This window comes from Pungitius pungitius, chromosome 1 (assembly GCF_949316345.1).
Source record: "Pungitius pungitius chromosome 1, fPunPun2.1, whole genome shotgun sequence".
NCBI classification, from domain to species: domain Eukaryota; kingdom Metazoa; phylum Chordata; class Actinopteri; order Perciformes; family Gasterosteidae; genus Pungitius; species Pungitius pungitius.
The window spans coordinates 12,400,777-12,422,429 of record NC_084900.1 but is presented as its reverse complement, the minus strand read 5'-3'; the positions used below and the strand labels follow the sequence as shown (position 1 = coordinate 12,422,429).

The following is a 21,653-nucleotide window of genomic DNA, read 5'->3' as shown; positions in this document are numbered from 1 at the left end:
TTTATTTGCATAAAGTGGTATTTTCTGTTTGTGGGTGGTCCTTTTCATTTTCCCTCCACATTCTTTATAATCTGGGTTACTCCTGTAGGGTTTCATGATTTTTTTTGATCACCGAGTAGAGGTAAGATATTGCAAAAGTTGCACAAAGCTATGGAACAGTCAATTTAGCAGCTTAGCTGTTTTCTGTGTACATTCTGAAAGCTATCCAGGGTGCGTGTGAGGAGGTAGCTTTACAATGGGGATGCTCTGAGGAGGTTGATTGGTTGATTTGATTGATGATGATACTTGAGGAGGTGATGCTACGAGTCATCTTGCTGTAGCTGCTTCTAGAGAGAGCAACAGTGTTGGATGAGTGGAAAGGACTCAAGACCTTCAAAGGATTGTTGACAATGCTAACCACCACACCGCCAGGGAGAGGGAAACAAGACAAGAAGAATTTAAAGAAAGATTATTGTTATTTTTTATAATTGATTTAAATCTGACCAACTAGGCAGACCTACATTCCTTAAAGAATATGGCGCTTATACCATTTAAAGAATAATGTATTCATGAATTACATTACATGTGATTTAGCTGACACTTTTATCCAAAGCGACTTGCAATAAGTGCATTTCCACATAGAGATACAAACTCAGAAGAACAAGTAACAAGAAAGTACATTTTTCATCAAATAAGCAGTTTCAAAACATGTTCTAGAAAAGTGCCATTATAAGTACAATTTAAGTGCTACCATTTGTTAGTGCTACGGTTTGCTAGTGTTTTAGTGTTTAGTCATCATGAATGATGTCAGGACAGGAATGGCACTGCTGTAAACATTAATGACGGAATTGTGGGCCTTGGGCCAAAGGTCAAATTAAGATGTGGAGGATGACAACATCCCTACCTATTTCTTCAAACTCAGTTTTTAATGTTTTATCTCACTCTTTCCCTCTCTTCTGAAATTCTACTCCACTGAGTTCCAAACCTTCTCTCTCGTGGTTGTTTTATCTGTCCCTCCCTCCCTCTCTCTCTCCAGTTGGATAACTTTATTGTGTGAGGAATGTGTGAAAGTGGCTTTGTGTCCAGCCACAGAGCTGCTGTCCAATACCCAAATATCTCCTGCTGCTGTACTAATTAATTGTGGTTATTTTGGAAATCAATCCAATATTTCAAGGAGAATCCATCCAAAATAACAGTGATGCTCTGAAAGATTATCATATGAATCTTTCACATGATAAATCAGCTACCCACTCGCTCACATTTTGTTGGTTACGATCACATCTGGCATTCTGACGTGTTTTGGAGAACGATTTTTTTCATCACAGATACCAGGCATGAAGTAGCACAAACATCTAATTTCTAACAACATGTGGGCAGAGCACTGCTTGGTTTTAGACTACTGAACCTCAACATTTTAGACCTGCATAATCCTGGATTCCCTGACTGTGAATTAGGATTTAAGATTTTGTCTCTGAAATCATGAGTGCACTCGTACAAGACCAGTGCCTACATCAGAAGTGCCATTGAGAGGGAGGAAGTTGTCAAGTTAGCGTAGTCGGTGTGGATCCTTAAAAAAGCTTCTGGGATAAAGTAGCTGCTTCAATGCATTCACTTGAAAATAGGACTACAGCATGTATGTGACCTTCCATTAAAAACTAAAGAAGTCTCTTTTTTGGCATCATGTGGCACTGCCTCCCGTAGATAACTCACGGGATCCTTTTAAGTAATGGTGACGCAAGGGTTGCCACCCATCCCTTTATAATACGGAATCGTCCCTTATTTGAGTATGAATATGGGACGGGGTTTGTCCCGTATTTTCCGAGTTGTCTTCAAAGCAGCGTCCCATGCATATTAATCCCACCCGAATACTGTGAAGACTCGTCCTGTTCACTCCTGATTGGATAATTCTCCCTGCCATCATTGGTTTGATTAGCCGTAAACCTGAAACAAACCAATAACCCGTGACTTTTTTTCATTATGGATTAATGCGATGATTACGCTCTTGATTTTTTTAACGTGTTTCTGAATTTAAAAAATGTCATGTGTTAAAGGTTTGTCAGTGCTGGTCAGCAAACATCACCATGAATTAAACATTTGCATTTAAAGGCTGTTATAAATGTGCACATTGTAACAGATGTGAAAAGATTCTGATATCCCTGATTATTTAGTGTGTCTGTGTTTGGTGTGTCTTGCAGCAATGGAGGAGCTGGTGTGTGAGCTTCGTCTATTCTTGGACCTTTTGGACAGGGAGTACCTGAGTGCAGGGATTCGAGAGAAGAAGATGCACCTTTCCAACATCCTCAACAGAGTCTTGTCAGATAAAGGTGAGGGGTTGAACACTTTAGAGATAGCTCAAGTTGGTAGGGCTTCAAGATCTAAGAAAGTGAGGTTTTTTATTTTGCAACCATCTGTTCAGCCATCCATTACATCACATATATCTGTGTCCTGTTGGCCGCCGGATGACTTTGCCGTACCTTCTGCGCCACCCTGTCAGCCGTACGGTTTGCCGGTCAGATCGTTTGTCATAGGTGCGTTAGACAATATTCCGCAGACCGTTATTGAAGGTGTTGTGGATAAACACACCATGCGCCACGGTCGCCCAAAACATTACTACATTTTCATTATATTACATGTCATTTAGCTGACGCTTTTATCCAAAGTGACTACAATAAGTGCATTTCAAACATAAGGATACAAACTCAAAAGAACAAGAAACAGTGTAATTTTATTAAATAAGCTGAGATACAAGTTGTTACAGATAAGAGCCATTATCCGTGCTACAATTTGTTGGTATTTTTAATCAAGGTATAGTCTGAAGAGGTGTGTCCTTTAGTTTGCGGCGGAAAATGTAAAGGCTCTCTGCGGTCCTGATGCTATCAGAAAGCTCATTTCACCATTTCGGAGCAAGGACAGCAAAGAATCGTGATCTGTCTTGATCTTCCTTCACAGAATCTTCATTCAAGTCAGAGATCCACAGTAGTCTGCCAGTCCCGCCTCAGATGCCCCTCCCTGAGATTCCTCAACCCTGGCTGGTAAGACTTCTATCTGGACCACATGACCTATGATCCTAGTTACATTACATGTCATTTAGCTGACGCTTTTTTACAAAGCGACTTACAATAAGTGCCTTTCCACCGTAGATACAAACTCAGAAGTAACAAGAAACTACAATTTTCATCAAAACATAGATAACTGCCATTATAAGTACAATTTAAGTGCTACGATTTGTTAGTGCTACGGTTTGTTAGTGTTTAAGTCAAGGTACAGTCTAAAGAGGTGTGTCTTGAGTTTCCGATGGAAGATGTAATGGCTCTCTGCAGTCCTGATGTCATCAGAGAGCTCATTCCACCATCTGGGAGCCAAGCGCAAAGAGTCGCGATCTCGCTGAGTGTTTTTCTCTCAGAGGGAGGAACAAGCAGCTTGATGCAGAGCGGAGTGTGTGGGTTGGGATGTAGGGTTTCACCATGTCCTGGATGTAGACTGGACCCGATCCATTTACAGCATGCATGGTATGTGAGAACCAATGTTTTGAACTGGATGCGGGCAGCCACTGGTAACCAGTGAAGAGAACGGAGAAGTGGTGTGGTGTGGCAGAAGGAAGGTTGAAGATCAGTCGTGCTGCTGCATTCTGGATGAGCTGCAGTGGTCGTATGGCGGTAGCAGAGAGACCTACCAGGAGAGAGTTACAGTAGTCAAGGCGGGAGAAGACAAGAGCCTGGATCAGTACCTGCGCTGCCTTCTGAGTGAGAAGGGTCGTATTTTCCTGATGTTGTAGAGGGTGTACCTACAGGATTGTGTTGTCGCTGTGATGTTGGCAGTCAGGGAGAGTTGGCTGTCAAGTGTCACACCAAGGTTCCTAGCAGTGAGAGTGGGCGTTAACGCGGAGTTGCCAAAGTTAACAGTCAGGTCCTGGGTGGGAGAGTCTTTTCCGAGGAAGAGAAGTAGTTCAGTCTTGTTGATCTTCAGATAGTGAGCGGACATCCACTGAGAGATGTCAGTCAGACAGGCAGAGGTCCGTGCCGCCACCTGAGTGTCCGAGTGAGGGCAGGAGAGCATTAGTTGGGTGTCATTGGCATAGCTGTGGTAGGAGAAACTATGTGAGGGAATGACTGAGCCGAGAGAGTTGGTGTAGATAGAGAAGAGGAGGGGACCCAGGACGGAGTCCGGAGGAACTCCAGTAGTGAGAGGACAAGGTTCCGACACAGATCCTCTCCAGGTTACCCGGTAGGTAGGCCATCAAGGTAGGATAAGAGAAAGGAGAGAGCAGAACCTGTGACACCAAGTTCCTGAAGGAAGGAGATAAGGTTCTGGTGGTTTACTGTGTCAAATGCTGCAGAAAGGTCCAGAAGGATGAGGACAGAGGAGAGAGAGGCGGCTTTAGCAGCGTGGAGTTGCTCTGAGACAGCAAGAAGAACAGTCTCTGTGGAATGGCCTACTATGGAATTCGTAGTATTTCCCCTTTACACAGGTTGAGCACACCATGTGGTTTCCTGCCAAACAGCAGCTTGTGATGGGTTTGGAGGGTTTTTGGTTTTAGAAAATCCAACGTAAACTCCATTAGATCAGAAAAATATTTTTTGCAAAGTCTGTCGAGCCTTTGGTGGCAACACTAGCAGCCACAACAACACGCTAACACGCTAACTAGCTACTAACAGCGGCCGGTTGCGAGCGAGTTGGCCAGCGAGCAGCGAACAGCTGTTGAGGTAACCGGTGGTCCTTTTCTGGGTCAATGAATAATGTGTTTACTTAAAAAAGCAATACCGTTAGAATCTTTCTAAATACCGTGATAGGGATTTTTGGCCATACCGCACAGCCCTACTTGACGGTTGAGGGACCCTCTGAGGGTCGAGGAGTTGTCCAAACAAAGAAATGCACTAATCTGACTTTTTCACAAACACTAAGCACTTATCTATCTACTCCACCCTACTCATAATGATTCAGCTGTAGCTACAACACAACGTTTATCGGCAGGTTATCATCGAACTACCATCACTCGGTGTCCTCCCAAACCTGAACCGACGTGCTACGGAATTATTACACCAGCCGATGAGAGTTGTTGAGTTTAACATTAGTCAACCTCTTTGTGTTACTCATTGGAATTGAAAAAATGGATTATGAAAATATGTATAATTTATGTGGATCTGTTGTCAAGCTAAATAAGTGCAGTCTGGGCCAATAACGATCCTCCAGATCAGATGATAGAGTGTATTGAGTCCAAGCACAACACACTGAATTCAATTTGAAGAAAAGAGTTCAAAAAGTAGCTTTTATTTCATCCACTTTGGTACTAGCAGGCACATTTTGATTAACACCACAAAAGTGAGATCCAAAACCCAGCCTCAAATATAAATGTGTATGATGCATACGCCACTAAGGCCAACAGTATGTAAATGTAAGGTTTACTAATCCAGTGGAATGCTGAAGCTGGGTTCTGTGTTTAACGGTGTATTTTAAGTGGTTAAGCAGAAGGAAGCCTGGCTTGAGTCTAACATAGCACCTTGCATTACCTTGATATATCAGTGGTGACTCTTACATGTCTGCTGTAGCAGCTGAGAAAAAACAGGGTGTGTGTGAGTGGTTCTTCAGTGTCACAGCAGATGCTTTTGATGGAAAGCAGGTGGTTGTGATGGCTTGCAAAGCCTTCTCTCCATAACAATAAGCCACAACACTGTGTTCAACATCTTCTCACAGACATATACGCATGCACATATACACAGATACAGGCTCCCCACCTACAGAAGCAGAAACATATGATGTGTTTGAAGCTTTGCGTACAAATTTGTATAATAGGTCCAGACTTGTTATTGACGGTCATACATACACAGACACATAAACACACTAATGTCATTAGGAATCAGAAGACCGAACAGGGTATCCACTAATCAACTAGATAGCCGTAAGCACCCATTTCAGTTCTAGGAAGCTCCATCTCGTCTTTATTGAACCCTCCTGTGGTATTTATGTGTGAAAGGGAGAGGTCGATTTAGAAGTCTAGTTCATGAAAGACATCAAACAGATGAAATGCATGGCATGACTACAACACACCATTGTGCTGCTTTTACCTTGTTGTTTTTGTCCAGACCTGTTTTTTAAAGCTGTTTCTCCACATGCATGTCTGGCATGATCAGCTCCTGTTCCATAGCTTGCCGGACCAATCACTGAAACTTTCTTGTAAACTATTCATACTTATTTTTAGTTATTCTAAAGCCTTTAACTGTGATAAAAGATATCCGTTCAATGTGTTTCTCAGTCACCTGCTGGCACAATTTACTGTTGGACACTATAATAATCAATATTATATATATATTATGTGTGTGCCTGAGTTTCACTCATGCCTTATTTCAGACACACATACTGTATACACTCACAGAGAAACAGGATCTTTTCAAGTCAGTTTGACCTCATGCGCACCCCTCACCTCATAAATCACTTCATGGATCTAAGAAAGCTCCATGTTACAATGTGCCACGCTTGAACACGTATTTAAGCTTCGTAAGTCTCTAATTAGGTCATAATGACCACAAATTGTGGTAGAATCCCACTGAAGCTGTGTGTGTGTGTGTGTGTGTGTGTGTGTGTGTGTGTGTGTGTGTGTGTGTGTGTGTGTGTGTGTGTGTGTGTGTGTGTGTGTGTGTGTGTGTGTGTGTGTGTGTGTGTGTGTGTGTGTGTGTGTGTGTGTGTGTGTGTGTGTGTGTGGGACTACAATGTTCTCTCTTTATCTTTCTCTCTTTTTTCATATCCAGCATTCATGTCACACTAATGTTGCTCTTTAACCTTTGGCATGAAGTATGTGCCTGTCTAGACAGTGTCTATTTAGCTGTCAAGTAGTTCAAATTAATTTACTGAAACATTAAACCAATCACCATCCAGATGGAGAGTGGCTGCGTCACTCCCCTCACTATTAAAAAAAAGTATTTATCATTCAAGAAATAATTAGTCCATGGTCAATGTGGATTGTTTTCTGTGGTTATCATAATTCATGGTGTGTCCATTCACGTTTGATTGGTTTTGTGCATTAAGGAGCATCAGGAGAATGTGACATTTCTTTTGGTTTTCCTTAATCAACAGAATAGATTCCTTTGGAGAAACTCGCAGCTAATGTTTAGCAAATGTCATAAAATAGTGTAAAGTGGCCAAGGAGACTAATGCAAATGACTTGCTTCGTCTGACCAACAACCAAATATTCTATTCATGATAACAGAAAAGAAGAGCCTGTTGTGGCTACTTGTTCTAGCACTAACGCTTTTAGCAACAGCTACGTAAGTATTGCAGTCACATCATCAATTGCATTCTCCAGACTCTTTGAGGCTCCATGCCTGCTTTGCGAAGGCAGAATGTGGACAAGCTGAGACACAAATTATTTCCATCTGTGTTGATGTTGGAGAGCTGTGCCCCCACAACCCCTTCCTTCTTTCCTCCCTCGTCTTCCCCCAAACAGACCCTCCCTCGTTACGCAAGTCTCCCAGCGTACAGAAATGTGTTGGGATGATGGATATACTGTATACACACCAGCCACGGCAGTCTGGGTCCCATTAGGAATTTATTTCCTCCCCTCTTTTTGAATCATACAACCCCCCCCTGTGCCTGAGGCCCTGTTACAGATAAATGTGTCTCGGCCCGGGCCTTGTGTTGAGATGTAGACAATACTGTACACACAAAGTCCCTTCATACGTCATCTTCTCAAAGAATCGCTTTCCTGCTGTAGGTCATTGCCATGTTATTGGCTGTAGAACCGCAGCTTTAGATTTAGAACCAATGAAGGCCTGCTGAATTTCTCCAAACCAAATGTTTTCTAGTCTTGAAGTAATGGGAGTAATTGTAGTGAGTAGATGTGTCACTGTGCTATGTCAAGCTGCAGCTAGAGTTGGCTCAAAATCAAACAATTTCAGTTGAATCAGTCCTGCATCTTCAGAAAGGATTAGCCTTTGAGAGTTGGTTGCATGCTATGTTTTGATCTCCATTTGCTCAATTCTGCGCCCCTCCTCTTTTTAAAAAGTTGCAGCTGAGAAAGTTGTGTCACAAATGGAAAACCTATTTCACAAATCACAAATGCTTAAAGTTCTTATGAAGGCGTTCACATTGCGACAGTGTTTTTTTCCTGACACTTGATGTGATCCCAATGGCTTAGCAAGGCACTGAGGAAAAATTGTTGCTATGTCTGCGTTCTGGTGAAAAACTAATACAACCTACTTTGGTCACAAAATGTGACTCTTCCCTTGTTGTATTACAATCGACAGGCTCCATTTCAGATATGGAGCCGCTTCATCTTAAAAGCGTTTCCAAAGCTGTGGAGCACCAGCTTCTGCTGATTCATATTTATACTTAATTCTGAGGTGGGATAAAAATTGCAAAAATGCGCGCACACACACACACAACAAAGCTGCAAAGTACTGCTGCTGGACAACTACTCTAATGTACACTCACCGGCAACTTTATTAGGTACACCTGTCCAACTGCTCGGTAACACTTAATTTCTAAGCAGCCAATCACATGGCGGCAACTCAGTGCATTTAGGCATGTAGACATTGTCAAGACAATCTCCTGCAGTTCAAACCGAGCATCAGTATGGGGAAGAAAGGTGATTTGAGTGACTTTGAACGTGGCATGATTGTTGGTGCCAGAAGGGCTGGTCTGAGTATTTCAGAAACTGCTAATCTACTGGGATTTTCACGCACAACCATCTCTAGGGTTTACAGAGAATGGTCCGAAAAAGAAAAAACATCCAGTGAGCGGCAGTTCTGTGGGCGGAAATGCCTTGTTGATGCCAGAGGTCAGAGGAGAATGGCCAGACTGGTTCGAGCTGATAGAAGGGCAACAGTGACTCAAATAACCACCCGTTACAACCAAGGTGGGCATAAGAGCATCTCTGAACGCACAGTACGTCGAACTTTGAGGCAGATGGGCTACAGCAGCAGAAGACCACACCGGGTGCCACTCCTTTCAGCTAAGAACAGGAAACTGAGGCTACAATTTGCACAAGCTCATCGAAATTGGACAATAGAAGATTGGAAAAACGTTGCCTGGTCTGATGAGTCTCGATTTCTGCTGCGACATTCGGATGGTAGGGTCAGAATTTGGCGTCTACAACATGAAAGCATGGATCCATCCTGCCTTGTATCAACGGTTCAGGCTGGTGGTGGTGGTGTCATGGTGTGGGGAATATTTTCTTGGCACTCTTTGGGCCCCTTGGTACCAATTGAGCATCGTTGCAACGCCACAGCCTACCTGAGTATTGTTGCTGACCATGTCCATCCCTTTATGACCACAATGTACCCAACTTCTGATGGCTACTTTCAGCAGGATAAAGCGCCATGTCATAAAGCTGGAATCATCTCAGACTGGTTTCTTGAACATGACAATGAGTTCGCTGTACTCAAATGGCCTCCACAATCACCAGATCTCAATCCAATAGAGCATCTTTGGGATGTGGTGGAACGGGAGATTCGCATCATGGATGTGCAGCCGACAAATCTGCGGCAACTGTGTGATGCCATCATGTCAATATGGACCAAACTCCCTGAGGAATGCTTCCAGCACCTTGTTGAATCTATGCCACGAAGAATTGAGGCAGTTCTGAAGGCAAAAGGGGGTCCAACCCGTTACTAGCATGGGGTACCTAATAAAGTGGCCGGTAAGTGTATGCTGTGGTTTCCTATCACAATAACTCCACTGATAACCCAGCTTGTTGTTGTTGTTGTTAGAGATTTCTACTTGGAAAAACTAATGGTGCGTTCATACCAAAACGTGCGTAGTCAGGTCATTTTTGGGGTTGAATATAGTTTGGAGTTAAGAACATGTTTTTTTCCATTCTTCACTTAAATATATTGATTGTTATTTGGTGTATTATATTTTTCGTTACAGATTCAAATCTTATATTCTCCAGTTTTACATTTTTTTTTTTTCACTTTCAGATCTTTTTTTTTTTCTACATTTAGACTATTGAACCTGAACCGGATGTGGCCGGTACACTTTTCAATGTTCACAACGTTCAGGTTTTTTAAATGATCAATACGTTTGACTGGATTTGGCTCCATATAAACGCACCATAAGCCCCTGTCCAACCCTACGGACTTGTGGACTTTGAGGCGCGCTCCCTCCAACTCTTTGAGGGTTTGGTTCTGTCCCACCGCTACACCGCTGAGTTTTTGAGAGCTCTGGCAGACATTTTGTGCCCTTTAAGAACCGTTTTCGTAAGTCAGCATTAAGCTGCTGATTTTTCCCAAGGGAATTGACCTCAAGTCATTGCAATGTGACATTAAGAGCAGCATAACCAGTGAAAGCATGGAGACACAAAAAAAAGGGAAAACTAAGGACTGTGTTCATACTTTCACATTAAAATGTATTCATTCAGTATTAAAGATAGAATACATTTTTTTTTCTTTCAAGCTATTTTGACAAAACACATTTAAAATGACATATGAGGATAGAGCGTAAAAAACAGACAAATCAGAAAAATGTAAGAAAAAAAATACCCTCAATATTTTTTTACCAGACATCGGCCCTTTCTCAATACCTATGGATTGCTCTCTGCAATTTCACATGACATGTTCATTTCTGTGAAAGTGTTTTTAGCAGGGACCTTGATGTTGGAGAAAGATGGATAAGACTGTTAATCTTACACGGGCATAAAGTGATCGGTTTAAGGGTTACACTTTGGCTGCAGCAATATTTAATTGGTCTAGAAATGCATAGATGTTTGACCGAACAAGATATTAATGATACTGAAGGCCAGATATTTGTAATATTTTAGGCAGGCAGAACACAACGCGAGTCCCGCGGCTCGACGTCGGAGGCAGGTCACGGTGTAAGTTCTGTGGCAGGTGGAGTACAGGAACCTGCAGTCAGTGGCGCAGAAGGTCAGGCAGAGAAACTCACACAGCGTCCGTGGTGACTACCAGGGCAGAAGACGAAACCGACAGGCGACCCAGGCCTGTAGGACCCGGGCTGAAATACAGCCAGTGATGAGTCTCATTGGTGGCAGCTGTGCACCACTCGGGAACGTGGCCATGGGCGGCGTCTGGAGGTGTGACCACGATCACGCGCGCAATAAGCAAATGGGAAAAACAAAACAAACTACGGGATGACGGACACATGAGGGGAAAAGACTCTGGGGCTATTGCACAAAAGTAGAACAAAGAAATCCAGGATAATTGAAAAAGCACAGCTTGTGTGATCAGCTCGTTGATGGCTTAATTGGTTGCATGTTTGCCGAGCCAGGATGAGAAGGTGAGGCGATGTCAATCCAGGTGTACATGGTTGGGGTAAGTGCATGTTCACAGGTTTCTTAAATAGACCACGGTATTGATCACAGATTTACTGATGCAGAAATGGAGAAGAGCTGTGTGGCAGGTTTTTCACCCACTGAGCAACAACTATATATATATATATATATATATATATGGAAACTAAGGGGGGTAAAGTATATAATATGCAAAAAAAAGGACATACGGCTGATGTTATTAAACCGAGAAAAAGCATGGGAGACAATCGCGGACCGACTGAATGCAGAAGGATTTAAAAATATACTTACTAGTTGTACACGTTTTAATTGCTTTTAAATAGCCTTTTTTATGTGTTGGTTTTATTGCTGTTTATGTGCTAAATGCACTGGTTTTCCTGTAAAGTGTCTAAGTAGCCTACCATGTAAAGCACTATATAAATAAAATGTTTTATTATTTAGCCTACTTTGCCTTAAAAGTGAGCAGAGGGAATTATTATGTTCCTCGGTAAATTTACCCTAAAGACTAGGCCAAATTTTCATGCCAAAACATGTTTTACAACCATATGCACATATCTCTATTAGCTGTGTCCAATTCTAAATATCTTTCTACAATTAATGTTCATAAAAAACAAACACGATTGGACAAAAAAGATCCTGGCAAAGTCAAGGTCAAAAATAAAACCATTTTGCAGGCTGATAAGTTTGCAAATGTTATGTAGAAATTACTTACAAGATGCCTGCTCACATATTTTATCTAAACTTTTTTGTAATCTATTATTCATGTTACCTGCAATCTTGTGGGAATTTTCTTTGATGTAACACATTCTTCTGTGGGAAGGTAATAAAGATGTGTGCCAAGGACAGTGAGGCAAATAGTGGCTTTATTTACACTTTCGGCATCTCCCACGGCATATAAAAACATGCATTGATATAGGCTTAAACAATTTTGAACAGATATTATGTTTAAATGTCATTCATCGTTTGCTCTGATGTATCAACTGGCCCCATTTTAGGCCCATGGAGGTGCTCCAGTAACCTGGAAACATCTTTTTTTGACCATCAATATGTGAGACAGAAAGCAAGTCTACCAATATTACCAAAAATGTATTGTTTATGTATAAAATATAAAGTTCCCTTGGTGATGTTGTAATTCACCAGTAGAATAAAAAACCTGCTAGGAGTCTAACTGGTTTTATTCTGCGTTGTTCATCATCAAATTAGAACAGTATATGCTTCCACATTGTATAATTATAAAATGCAAGTTGCCATCAGGGAATGACTTTTCTGTGTACACTTAGTTTATCCTTTCCAGCGTCTCATTGGCACACAGGCAGAGACCTTTTATTCAGGTCTATTCCGCCCACGTGGGGGCAAAAATGGATTCCTGGCATAAATGTTTGGATGTTAGTTTGAGGTTAGGGCAGGAGCAGCAGACATACCTCCCACTCAAAGTAGTCCAAACCAAGGTCATGACTCGTTTACCACTACCTAATTACACATGATGAATGGGACATTCTGACATTTCTCGTATGCATCCATGCACATGACCTGCTCGTGCTGCTGTACTTACGGATGCATCACTACGTACTCTGTACGGGGGGGGAACAGTATTCAGACCTGAAGTGAGAAAGTACTTCAAACTCTTAATGTAGTTACTTTAGGTGAGAGAGGATTTCCAACCCCAGAGTATGTTATTACTTAATATGTTCATAAAATATATTTGATAATATGAACCGGCTTCCATCATTTATTTTTACTTTGCCTCCTGGATTGGGCTGAGTAGTTCTTTATTTCTGTACCGTTCTTGTGACAGATCTGAATAGTTGGGTAATACTATGAGCGCCCTGAAAGACAATCATCAGTTAAGACCCCAATGTCTGGGAAGGTTTTTAACTTGATTTTTTTTTTTAAATGAGCTGCAAATTAAATTTCACAGTATTTTACTATATTTGTGTGTTGTATCGAGACTGAATTTACTGTATTGTCTTAAAATAGCATATATCCTATAACTATGTTAAACTTGTCAGTATACACACATGCAATAATTAGGTTATCTTCAGTATTGTCTAAATATTTGGCAATGGTTGCACACAATGTGTTGCATTCAAATGACGCAGATGGAGGAAGCTTCTCTGTGACGATTGTTCACCGAGCCCCTCTTCGATGTGAACTTCGATGTGAGACTGCCAGCAGATGAAAGTGAATAGATGTTTCGGAGACTTTATTTAAAAGCTGATCGGCCCTTTTAGTGTTGCTGTTTGTGCAGCTCGTGTTTATGGGCAGCAGAGGGGCGCTCTGCAGTGTTTCAGGCCGGAGGAGGCTGTGTGTTTATATGAGTGTAGATACAAGTGTGCATGCCTCTAAGCTTTGAGTAATTAAATAGCAGCCCAATTGAATCACATTCACTGAAGTGTAATGGAACATATTCTGCCGCACATTAATGCTCAACCAAACAATATCCTTCTGCATGATTATTAATGCTATTGCTCCTAAATGGTCTTGGAAAGTATGTCATTGTGATGTGAGAAAGGCACACTTATCAACAAAAGGCAAAAATATCAACAATCCTCCAACCACTCAAACAAGTCTACTTTCACATCCACTTTTCAGTGGCTATTCTCCTCGCTCTGTTCCTCGCCTGGGGCTTCTTTTAAGGGCTTGGTAAAGGGAGGAGAACACTGGCAGCTCTTGAGTTTTGCAGGGAACCATATCCCTGCCAAGTAATGAGCTCACCAAACCGCTATTCCCCCCTCCTACTCTTTGTCAGCCAATAAATGAACAATGTTAGTCGCGTGTTGGGTTCATTTGATGTCCGGGTAAGTGGTTGAGTCCGTCTGGTGATCAAAACGATCAGTCCTGGCCCCCGTTCATTGTACGTGGTTCAACAAAGTTGATGTCCTGTTAGCCATCTTAAATTAACGCGACGACTGATGTCAGGCTATCTTGGGTCCTCGCATGCTAATCCAAGCTCAAACAGTCTTGTTAATTTGAACCAGATGTCGTCAGGATAATCGCAGGTTCTTCTTCAGGAGGCGGAAGAGTTGATTACCGAAACCATGATTTTCTACCATTACAATGGCAAATGAACTCAAAGGAGCTGAATTTGTATTGTTTGTGGTTGATGGTATGCACTTATTGTAAGTCGCTTTGGATAAAAGCGGCAGCTAAATGACTTGTAATGTAAAAATGTATAGGCTCATTTTAAGTGCCTCATCACTCTAAACAATCAGATTATATTTTACTTTAAATGTGCCTACTGGCAGCAGGTTTCATAGAATGCATCATCATCCAATGAAATCTTGCAGGCAAAAATAATTCTCTTAACTCCTTCAGAATAAGTAGATGAAAACAAGCCAAAAGAGTCTAATTTATATGAAGGAATAGATACTTATGAGGATATATGAACTGTATGCGCTTATGTATCATATGAACAAAACGCATTTTTGATTGAGTGCTCAGTTTTCAGTTTTCAATAAAGAAAATATCTTCGGTTGTGACATTGTATCATCTATCTCCTGTAAAGAGAGAGACTGCTTTTGTTTCTTACTTCATTATTTTATCTATGTTCTCAATGAATCCATTGTCCATTGGTTGGTTTTTGTTTTCTTTCAATCCAAGTGCGAATACACAGTCAAATATTTGTGCATTCTGGCTTAGCTTTGACTCCTCTGACAGACATTGAGACATTAAGGGTCTCTGTTGGTAGTTTAACTGTTTGGACATGAATTTCTGACTTTTAGTGTTTGTGAATTCCTGTGAAAATGAGATCTCTGATACTTCATGCTTTGGCTTCTTTCATTGTGCGTCTATTGGCCCTGATATTCCTTTCGCCTCTGGTGCAGTGCTTTGTACAGTTCAATTGTGCAGTTTTTTGGATGCCAATGACGTCTAGTTTGTACAGCATGTTGGTTCTGAGATGGAAAGGATGTTTCACCTGGGTCTCTTGATGATTGGAGCAAAGCTGGCTTTTCCCTTTTTTGTGTTGCATTGTCCTGGTTCATGAGACAGATTATTGAAGCACCCCATTATGGTCCGTGTCATTTGATATTGTAGTCCAGTAGAAAAAAGGATTGATATCTTTGTTTTTAATCAGCAGTCTAGCAGCTTAAGGCCGCCCTCTTGGTTCTTCCACCTCTCGTGAGAGGTGAGTTCATAGTGACATCAGTCCTCCTTAGTCCAATTTTTCCTACATGACAAATTCTTTCTGCACTAAGAAGTTAGCCACACCCTATTATGAATATTCCACCTTGTAACCGCAATGGATGCTGACATCACTGCAGCACTGACGCCTCATTGGGTCAGCTGTAACCAATGGCGCATTGCACAAAGAGTTTCATAACCACATGTAAGTGGAAAATAAATGATGCCACCAAGAAAAAATATAAAAAGGGGTTTCCCATAAGGGGGGAAAAGTTTTGCAGCCATCACAGCCTAGTCATGGTCCTTTCAGAAATACTTAACATCACTGTTAGGCCTTTATAGCTTTCCATGCACTTTGAGGTACTGGCTAGAAGGCTACTTTTTTAGAATTTGGCTTTCAGAAGGATCATTATTTTTGGTCGTCCATGATACACTCCACTGGGCTGGTGCAAGCAGTGATTTCATTGAAATGCAATGTTAACATCCTTAAAAAATAATCCTTATCTTTAATACAAGGCAGAAGAAAAAATTTAATCAGATGATGTCGGTGCAAAAAGTTGACCAGAAAAGTGAAAACCAGAGTCAATGCGTAAGCATAAGTAGCCAGTTGAGACAATTTAGATTCTTATTCTGAGACTGAATATATCCTGATATTCAGAGTAACTTAAGAAAACTGCCTCAGTCCCCTAATCGGCATTCAGAATGAGATACAGAATAGCCACATCATCAGTGGAAGAAGCAGGAAGGATCTAATAGATGTCCAGTTTCTGCTTGTTTATTACCCTGGCTGCTTGATATCCATTCTAGAGTGAACTACTTGACCGTAATCAAGTAGCTTTGACCAAGCCTGTGAGTATATGATCTGTAATTTACATTGCTATGGTCTGGTTTATGACCAGAATAAAATATCATTCCTACTCTAAGTGGTCACTAATCAATAGAAGCTTCTTCTCTCTCTGCAGCCTCCAACTGGCCCTCCTCCTCTGCCCAGTTCCTCTCTACCCGAAGGCTACTATGAGGAAGCGGTTCCTTTAAGTCCTGGAAAGACTCCTGAATACATCACTGCAAGTGAGGGGATGATTTACACCGCATATATTTGATATAATGCACTTAATCATTGGCAACTTTTTTTTCTTGTTTACTTTTATGATACAAAATTAAAGGTGAATGTGAAAAACAAGCATTTCTCACCTCTCTCTCAGACTATGACTCCGATGCTATGAGCAGCTCCTATGAGTCATACGACGAGGAAGAAGAGGATGGTAAGGGCCAGAAGATGCGTCACCAGTGGCCATCTGCAGAGGCGTCCATGGACCTGGTGAAGGACGCAAGGATCTGTGCATTCCTTCTGCGCAAGAAGCGCTTTGGCCAGTGGGCCAAACTCCTCTGTGTCATCAAAGATAACAAACTGCTGGTGAGGGTTACTTGTGTAGCACAGAAAGGACATACTGTACATGGTTACATGAATGATGAGTGACCAAACATCACATACTGTTTAACCTTGTCCAATCTTTTTCTCTTCAGTGTTACAAGTCCTCCAAAGATCAAGCACCCCAGATGGAGCTGACCCTGACAGGGTGCACAATCACCCACATCCCCAAAGACGGCAAGAAGAAGAAGCACGAACTCAAGATTATCCACCAGGGAGCAGATGCTCTGGTGCTGGCTGTGCACAGCAAAGAACAGGCCGAAGAGTGGCTTAAGGTAACACAATGAACCCCAGAACCACCGTTAATGTTTTACACTTTTCTATTTGCGACCTTGTATGTGATGCATTTAATCCCCTGAAGAAATCTCTTTCCCAGTATTGTATTTACAGAAAAAGCTTACCTGAGCCAGCCCTAACTATAAGCATCATGAAAGTGCAAAGTCTCAACGCTAGTCTTAAATGTGGTGACTGTGTCTGCCCCCCAGACTGAAAGTGGAAGCTGGTTCCACAAAAGAGGAGCTTGATAGCTGAAGGCTATGGCTCCCATCCTACTTTCTCCCATCCTATGTTCTTCTCTACTCTATGCACAATAAGTAATCCAAGATTCATGGAGCGCAGCTCTCTAGTTAACTATTAAATGAAAGTTTAACAAGCGAACACTAGGCTTGGGTATCGAGGATCGATTGGAATCGGGACTAGCTTTGCGATTTACCCGGAATTGTTCAAAAGTTTAAAATTCGATTCTCAGTCCGCCGGCGCCGACCGTTCAAATTCAAACGATACCCAACCCTAGCGAACACCTGATACAGTGATCATCACAAGGACATGTATTTATTATCTGTATGTAAGCCTGCACAAACAACACTACCTAAAAATCGTCGCCACACACAGCTTGAACCAGGAAGTGCGTCTGGACAACCGCCGCTTCCAGCGCTGCTTCCGGCTGACCAGCAGCCGGTTTGATGACGTGTCGTGTCGGCTCGGTGCCACCGTCTCTCGGTTAGACACCAACCAGCTTTCAGACGTTCAGTCTCAAAGTTTTTTGCGGCCCTCTAGGTGGCGCTCACAGCCCAATCACATGGTTAAGAATCACTGTCTTAGATCATTGTCACAGAGGTCAGAACGGGGTCAAGTTCTTGGGATTAGCCTGAAAGTTTCATTTGCAATGTTGTTGTTGGAGAGGAAAACTGCCATTTTGTTCTATCGCGTTGAGTTCAGGGTGAAGTCGGGAAACGCAATATCGCAGATTTGTGTCGCACTAGTCCTATTGCGTCTGTGCATAGACTTTGTATGTGCGGCACAACATTGTTCTCTTCTTCAGTGGGGCGTCTGTGGGTGGATGGAGAGCAAATAATGATGACATGAAGTGTTAAAGCGCGTTGAGTGGTCAGAATACTATAAAAGCATTATACATGTGCAGTCCATTTACTATTTACCATTTGGCTTTCTCGTCTTTCCCTCTGGCCAATTAACAAGGCTACAAAACAAACACACCCTCTCAGGATGAATGATTCTTCCATTGTATGCTGCTAATGTATTTATGAAACACCTATTTACATATTGTGTCCTCCCTAGTCCTTTTTTTGAAACGATGTATGTATTTCTCTGCCTTCCTCACCCTCATCTCCCAATTTGACCTGATTCTTCTATTTTCTTGTCCTTTCTTCCACTAAGTTTGAGGAAAGTAAGTTGTACGTTCCCTGCTTGTTTATTCAACACTCACCTGTGTGCTTTCAAACACTTTCTTGACTACCAAGAGTGAATTATTGTTAATTGCAATCTGACCTGCGTTGTCATCTTTCCATGTCACTATTTTGCTATTAATTTATTCATTATTATCGTACGATCAACTATAGACAGTGTTTCAGGGGGGGGGGGGGGTTCTTCAATGAGTTCTTCATATCTACATTGAGAGGGAGTCTTAATTGAGTTTGGTACAAAACTCAAATTCAAAAACAAAAACGTAATGTTTTATGGAGCAGCCAAAACTACTGCACTCAAGTTTTTGATTTGTAGCAAATCCTCAGACCAGTGTAGCACCTCAGTTTCGCATCGCATCTCTCCATTGAAAGATTGACATGATGTTGCAGCTCCGTCCCGCTCTCCGACCTCTGAGCCGTTCTCGGAGCCAAACCCGTAGCGCCACAGTCTGTCATTTCCGCCGCGAAACTCAATTATGCTCCTTCGAAGCCAAAACCAATGAGCTGAGGATCTCTGCGAGGCCAGAGACAGTTCACAATGCTCGTGGAAACAATGATGTTGTTTGTGTGTGTGTGTATCCGAGAGTGCATTAGCCGTCTTGCACACACACACACACGGCCCCGCTGCCCACCGCTCATCTCCAAACACCACAAGGATTGACAGCTCTGACGCTAGGTTTCCAATGAGGTCACAGTTATGCACACTGGCGCCCCGTCCAGAGCCCTGCGGATCTCATTCACCCCTTAACTCGACGTTATTGCACACGTATTTCATTGATATAATAAAACTCTCTTTGGTGTCTAATGTGTGCAGCAGACATCCCCACCCCTCTACCAACTCCTACACCACTTGCATGCACGCTCTCTACTTCCTTTAGTTACTCAACTGCATGGTCTGCATTGCCTTTTGATTCCTTGGCTGCTTTTCAGTAGCATGATGGGATGAGAGAGAAGAGGGAGTTCACCATACATGTGGCTCGCATTACTCCAGGCATGCTTTCCTGAGCAATGAGCTGCTTAATTATGTGGCGATGGTGTGAGAAAACAATTTAGTTGCATTGGATGATTGATCCACCCATGTGTTGTGATCCCAGTAAGGACCCAACATTCCACTGGTCCTGATAGACACCTTGGTCTACTGAATGTACTCCCTCGTCTGGTGTAATGTCAACAGTGATCTCTTTCGCTAACACTGAATTCACTTGTGTTTTTCAGGTGATGAGAGAGGTGTGTGTGAATGGGGGTGTAGACTTTGATAGAGCTGGATCTGGATCCCCAGTTCATAAACCCGAACTGGAAAAGGTAAACACACTTTCCTATTTTTCCATGCTGTCCAAACATATGTACAGTCTTTGCCACCCAAGTCTCAGCTCTTAATCGTAGAATCTGGACCTTTTTTATTTTTTTGAGGAATAAGTTCATTCAATTCAATTAATTTTATTTTGTATAGCCCAATATCGCATTGGACCGACTACAATGGATGTGTACAGAATGAACAATTTAATGCACAATACAATACATTCAAATCCTATAACAGAGATGATTCAAATAATTCCGAGTAGTAAGCCAGGTGCAGGGACAACCACCATCAGATATAACCACCATCCACAGAAGCCTGTGGGGAGGGAAAGCACAAAGGAAAGGGTGATGTTGGTTTATGATGACAGTAATAGTAATATGATTAATATTTTAAATTATAGTAATAGTGATGATGATAGCAGATGTCAGCAGGGCCACTGCAGGAACAGGGTCCAGTTAAACTCAAGTAGGCCAGCCAAAAAAGAGGATTAAAGATCTCATGAGTAGGGTTGGGCATCGTTTGAATTTGAACGATTGCGATTCCTTGTTTCGATTCTGGTTCCCAGCGATTCTCGATTCCGATTCTTTTAAGAGGCAGAGTCAAAACAGTTTAAGATATTTTAAATGAGCTAGCTAACCAAGGGTCTTTCAGAAGGAAATAGTCTGACCTTCTCCATCAATGTTTATTCTATGAACTTTTTACTTTTTTTAAACTTTACTATGAATTTCTAACTTCTAACAGCAACTACAAAATAAATATCAAACTATGAACTTGAATATTGTATAAACATTATAAATCATGAATATATTTTAACAGGGGTACACTTTCCTCAAGAGAGCTTTATTTTTGAAACCCTTGGAGCCAGAGGAAGAGGCAGCGCGTCAAACACGGGGCACACATTTACTTCCACTCCATGACCTCGGAGGTGCTTAATCATATTTGACGCGCACCCTCTTATGCATGAAACAATTTTGCTGCAAATGTTGCATTTTGCCGAGTTTTCGGTTTGTTTCGAGAAGTGTAACCACACTTTGGACCGCCGACGCACGCTATCCATGTTCCATCGCGCTGTTATGCCAACACTTCCGGTGGACGCGTCTTCGTTGGTCTGAGAATCAAAACTAGGAATCAAATTTTTAACTTTTGAACGATACCGGGTAAATCGCAAAGCTAGTCCCGATTCCAATCGATCCTCGATACCCAAGCCTACTCATGAGTCTGATTATTAGTTATTTATGACTAAAATTTACAATTGAAACTTTTGATAAGCAGCAGAAATATTTGCATAATAGTTCACACCTCAAGCTGACACAGTGTAATGTTGGCCTCCATTTGGAGTCATGTTTGTCAAGCCCAATATTTACTCTGGTTAGCTCCATTCGCTCTGGTTTGGTTTTCATCACCATCATGATTATTGTCACTATGAGGGATCCTTTTTGTATTAGTCATTTGATTCAATGTTAATTTGATTCACAATAATTCAGACTTAATAACAGGGCGTGATGCTAGATTCAGATTTTTTAAAGCTGACAAATCCTGACACAAATATGTACCTTAAGTCCCAGTAAAAGATGAGTAATTCTTGTGAATCTGAGAAGCAATAGAGGATTTGGTTAAGTGTTCTTCTGACCAACTTTCTCCTCCCAACTTGCAATTCAATTCAGCTCTTTTTCTCTGTATAACCGTTTTTGTACCTGCTTGTGCTCTATTTTTCCTCCTCTGCATGGTCCCCCTAACTGCCAGAAGTCTTCGTGTGACAGGCCAAGCTCTGATGGGGAAGCGACTCATGAGAACGGACAGGGCGACCAAGGTGAGAGTCCACAGGAGCGGGAACATTTTCTGGGAAATAAACATCTACATTTTCAATTTAATTCAATATTTTTA

At 41.9% G+C, this 21,653-nt stretch overlaps 1 protein-coding gene across 4 annotated transcripts in view; it reads left to right on the top strand.

Moving 5' to 3' along the window:
• afap1 (actin filament associated protein 1) overlaps positions 1 to 21,653 on the top strand; it is a 58,887-nt gene that overhangs the window by 26,029 nt on the left and 11,205 nt on the right. For all 4 annotated transcript variants that reach the window (XM_037480433.2, XM_037480434.2, XM_037480432.2 and 1 more), the window contains exons 2-8: positions 2,175 to 2,303; positions 2,929 to 3,011; positions 16,303 to 16,408; positions 16,543 to 16,754; positions 16,865 to 17,044; positions 19,685 to 19,771; positions 21,513 to 21,579. In XM_037480433.2, coding sequence (XP_037336330.2) covers positions 2,175 to 2,303; positions 2,929 to 3,011; positions 16,303 to 16,408; positions 16,543 to 16,754; positions 16,865 to 17,044; positions 19,685 to 19,771; positions 21,513 to 21,579 — 864 coding nt within the window. The remainder of the gene's footprint in view (positions 1 to 2,174; positions 2,304 to 2,928; positions 3,012 to 16,302; positions 16,409 to 16,542; positions 16,755 to 16,864; positions 17,045 to 19,684; positions 19,772 to 21,512; positions 21,580 to 21,653) is intronic.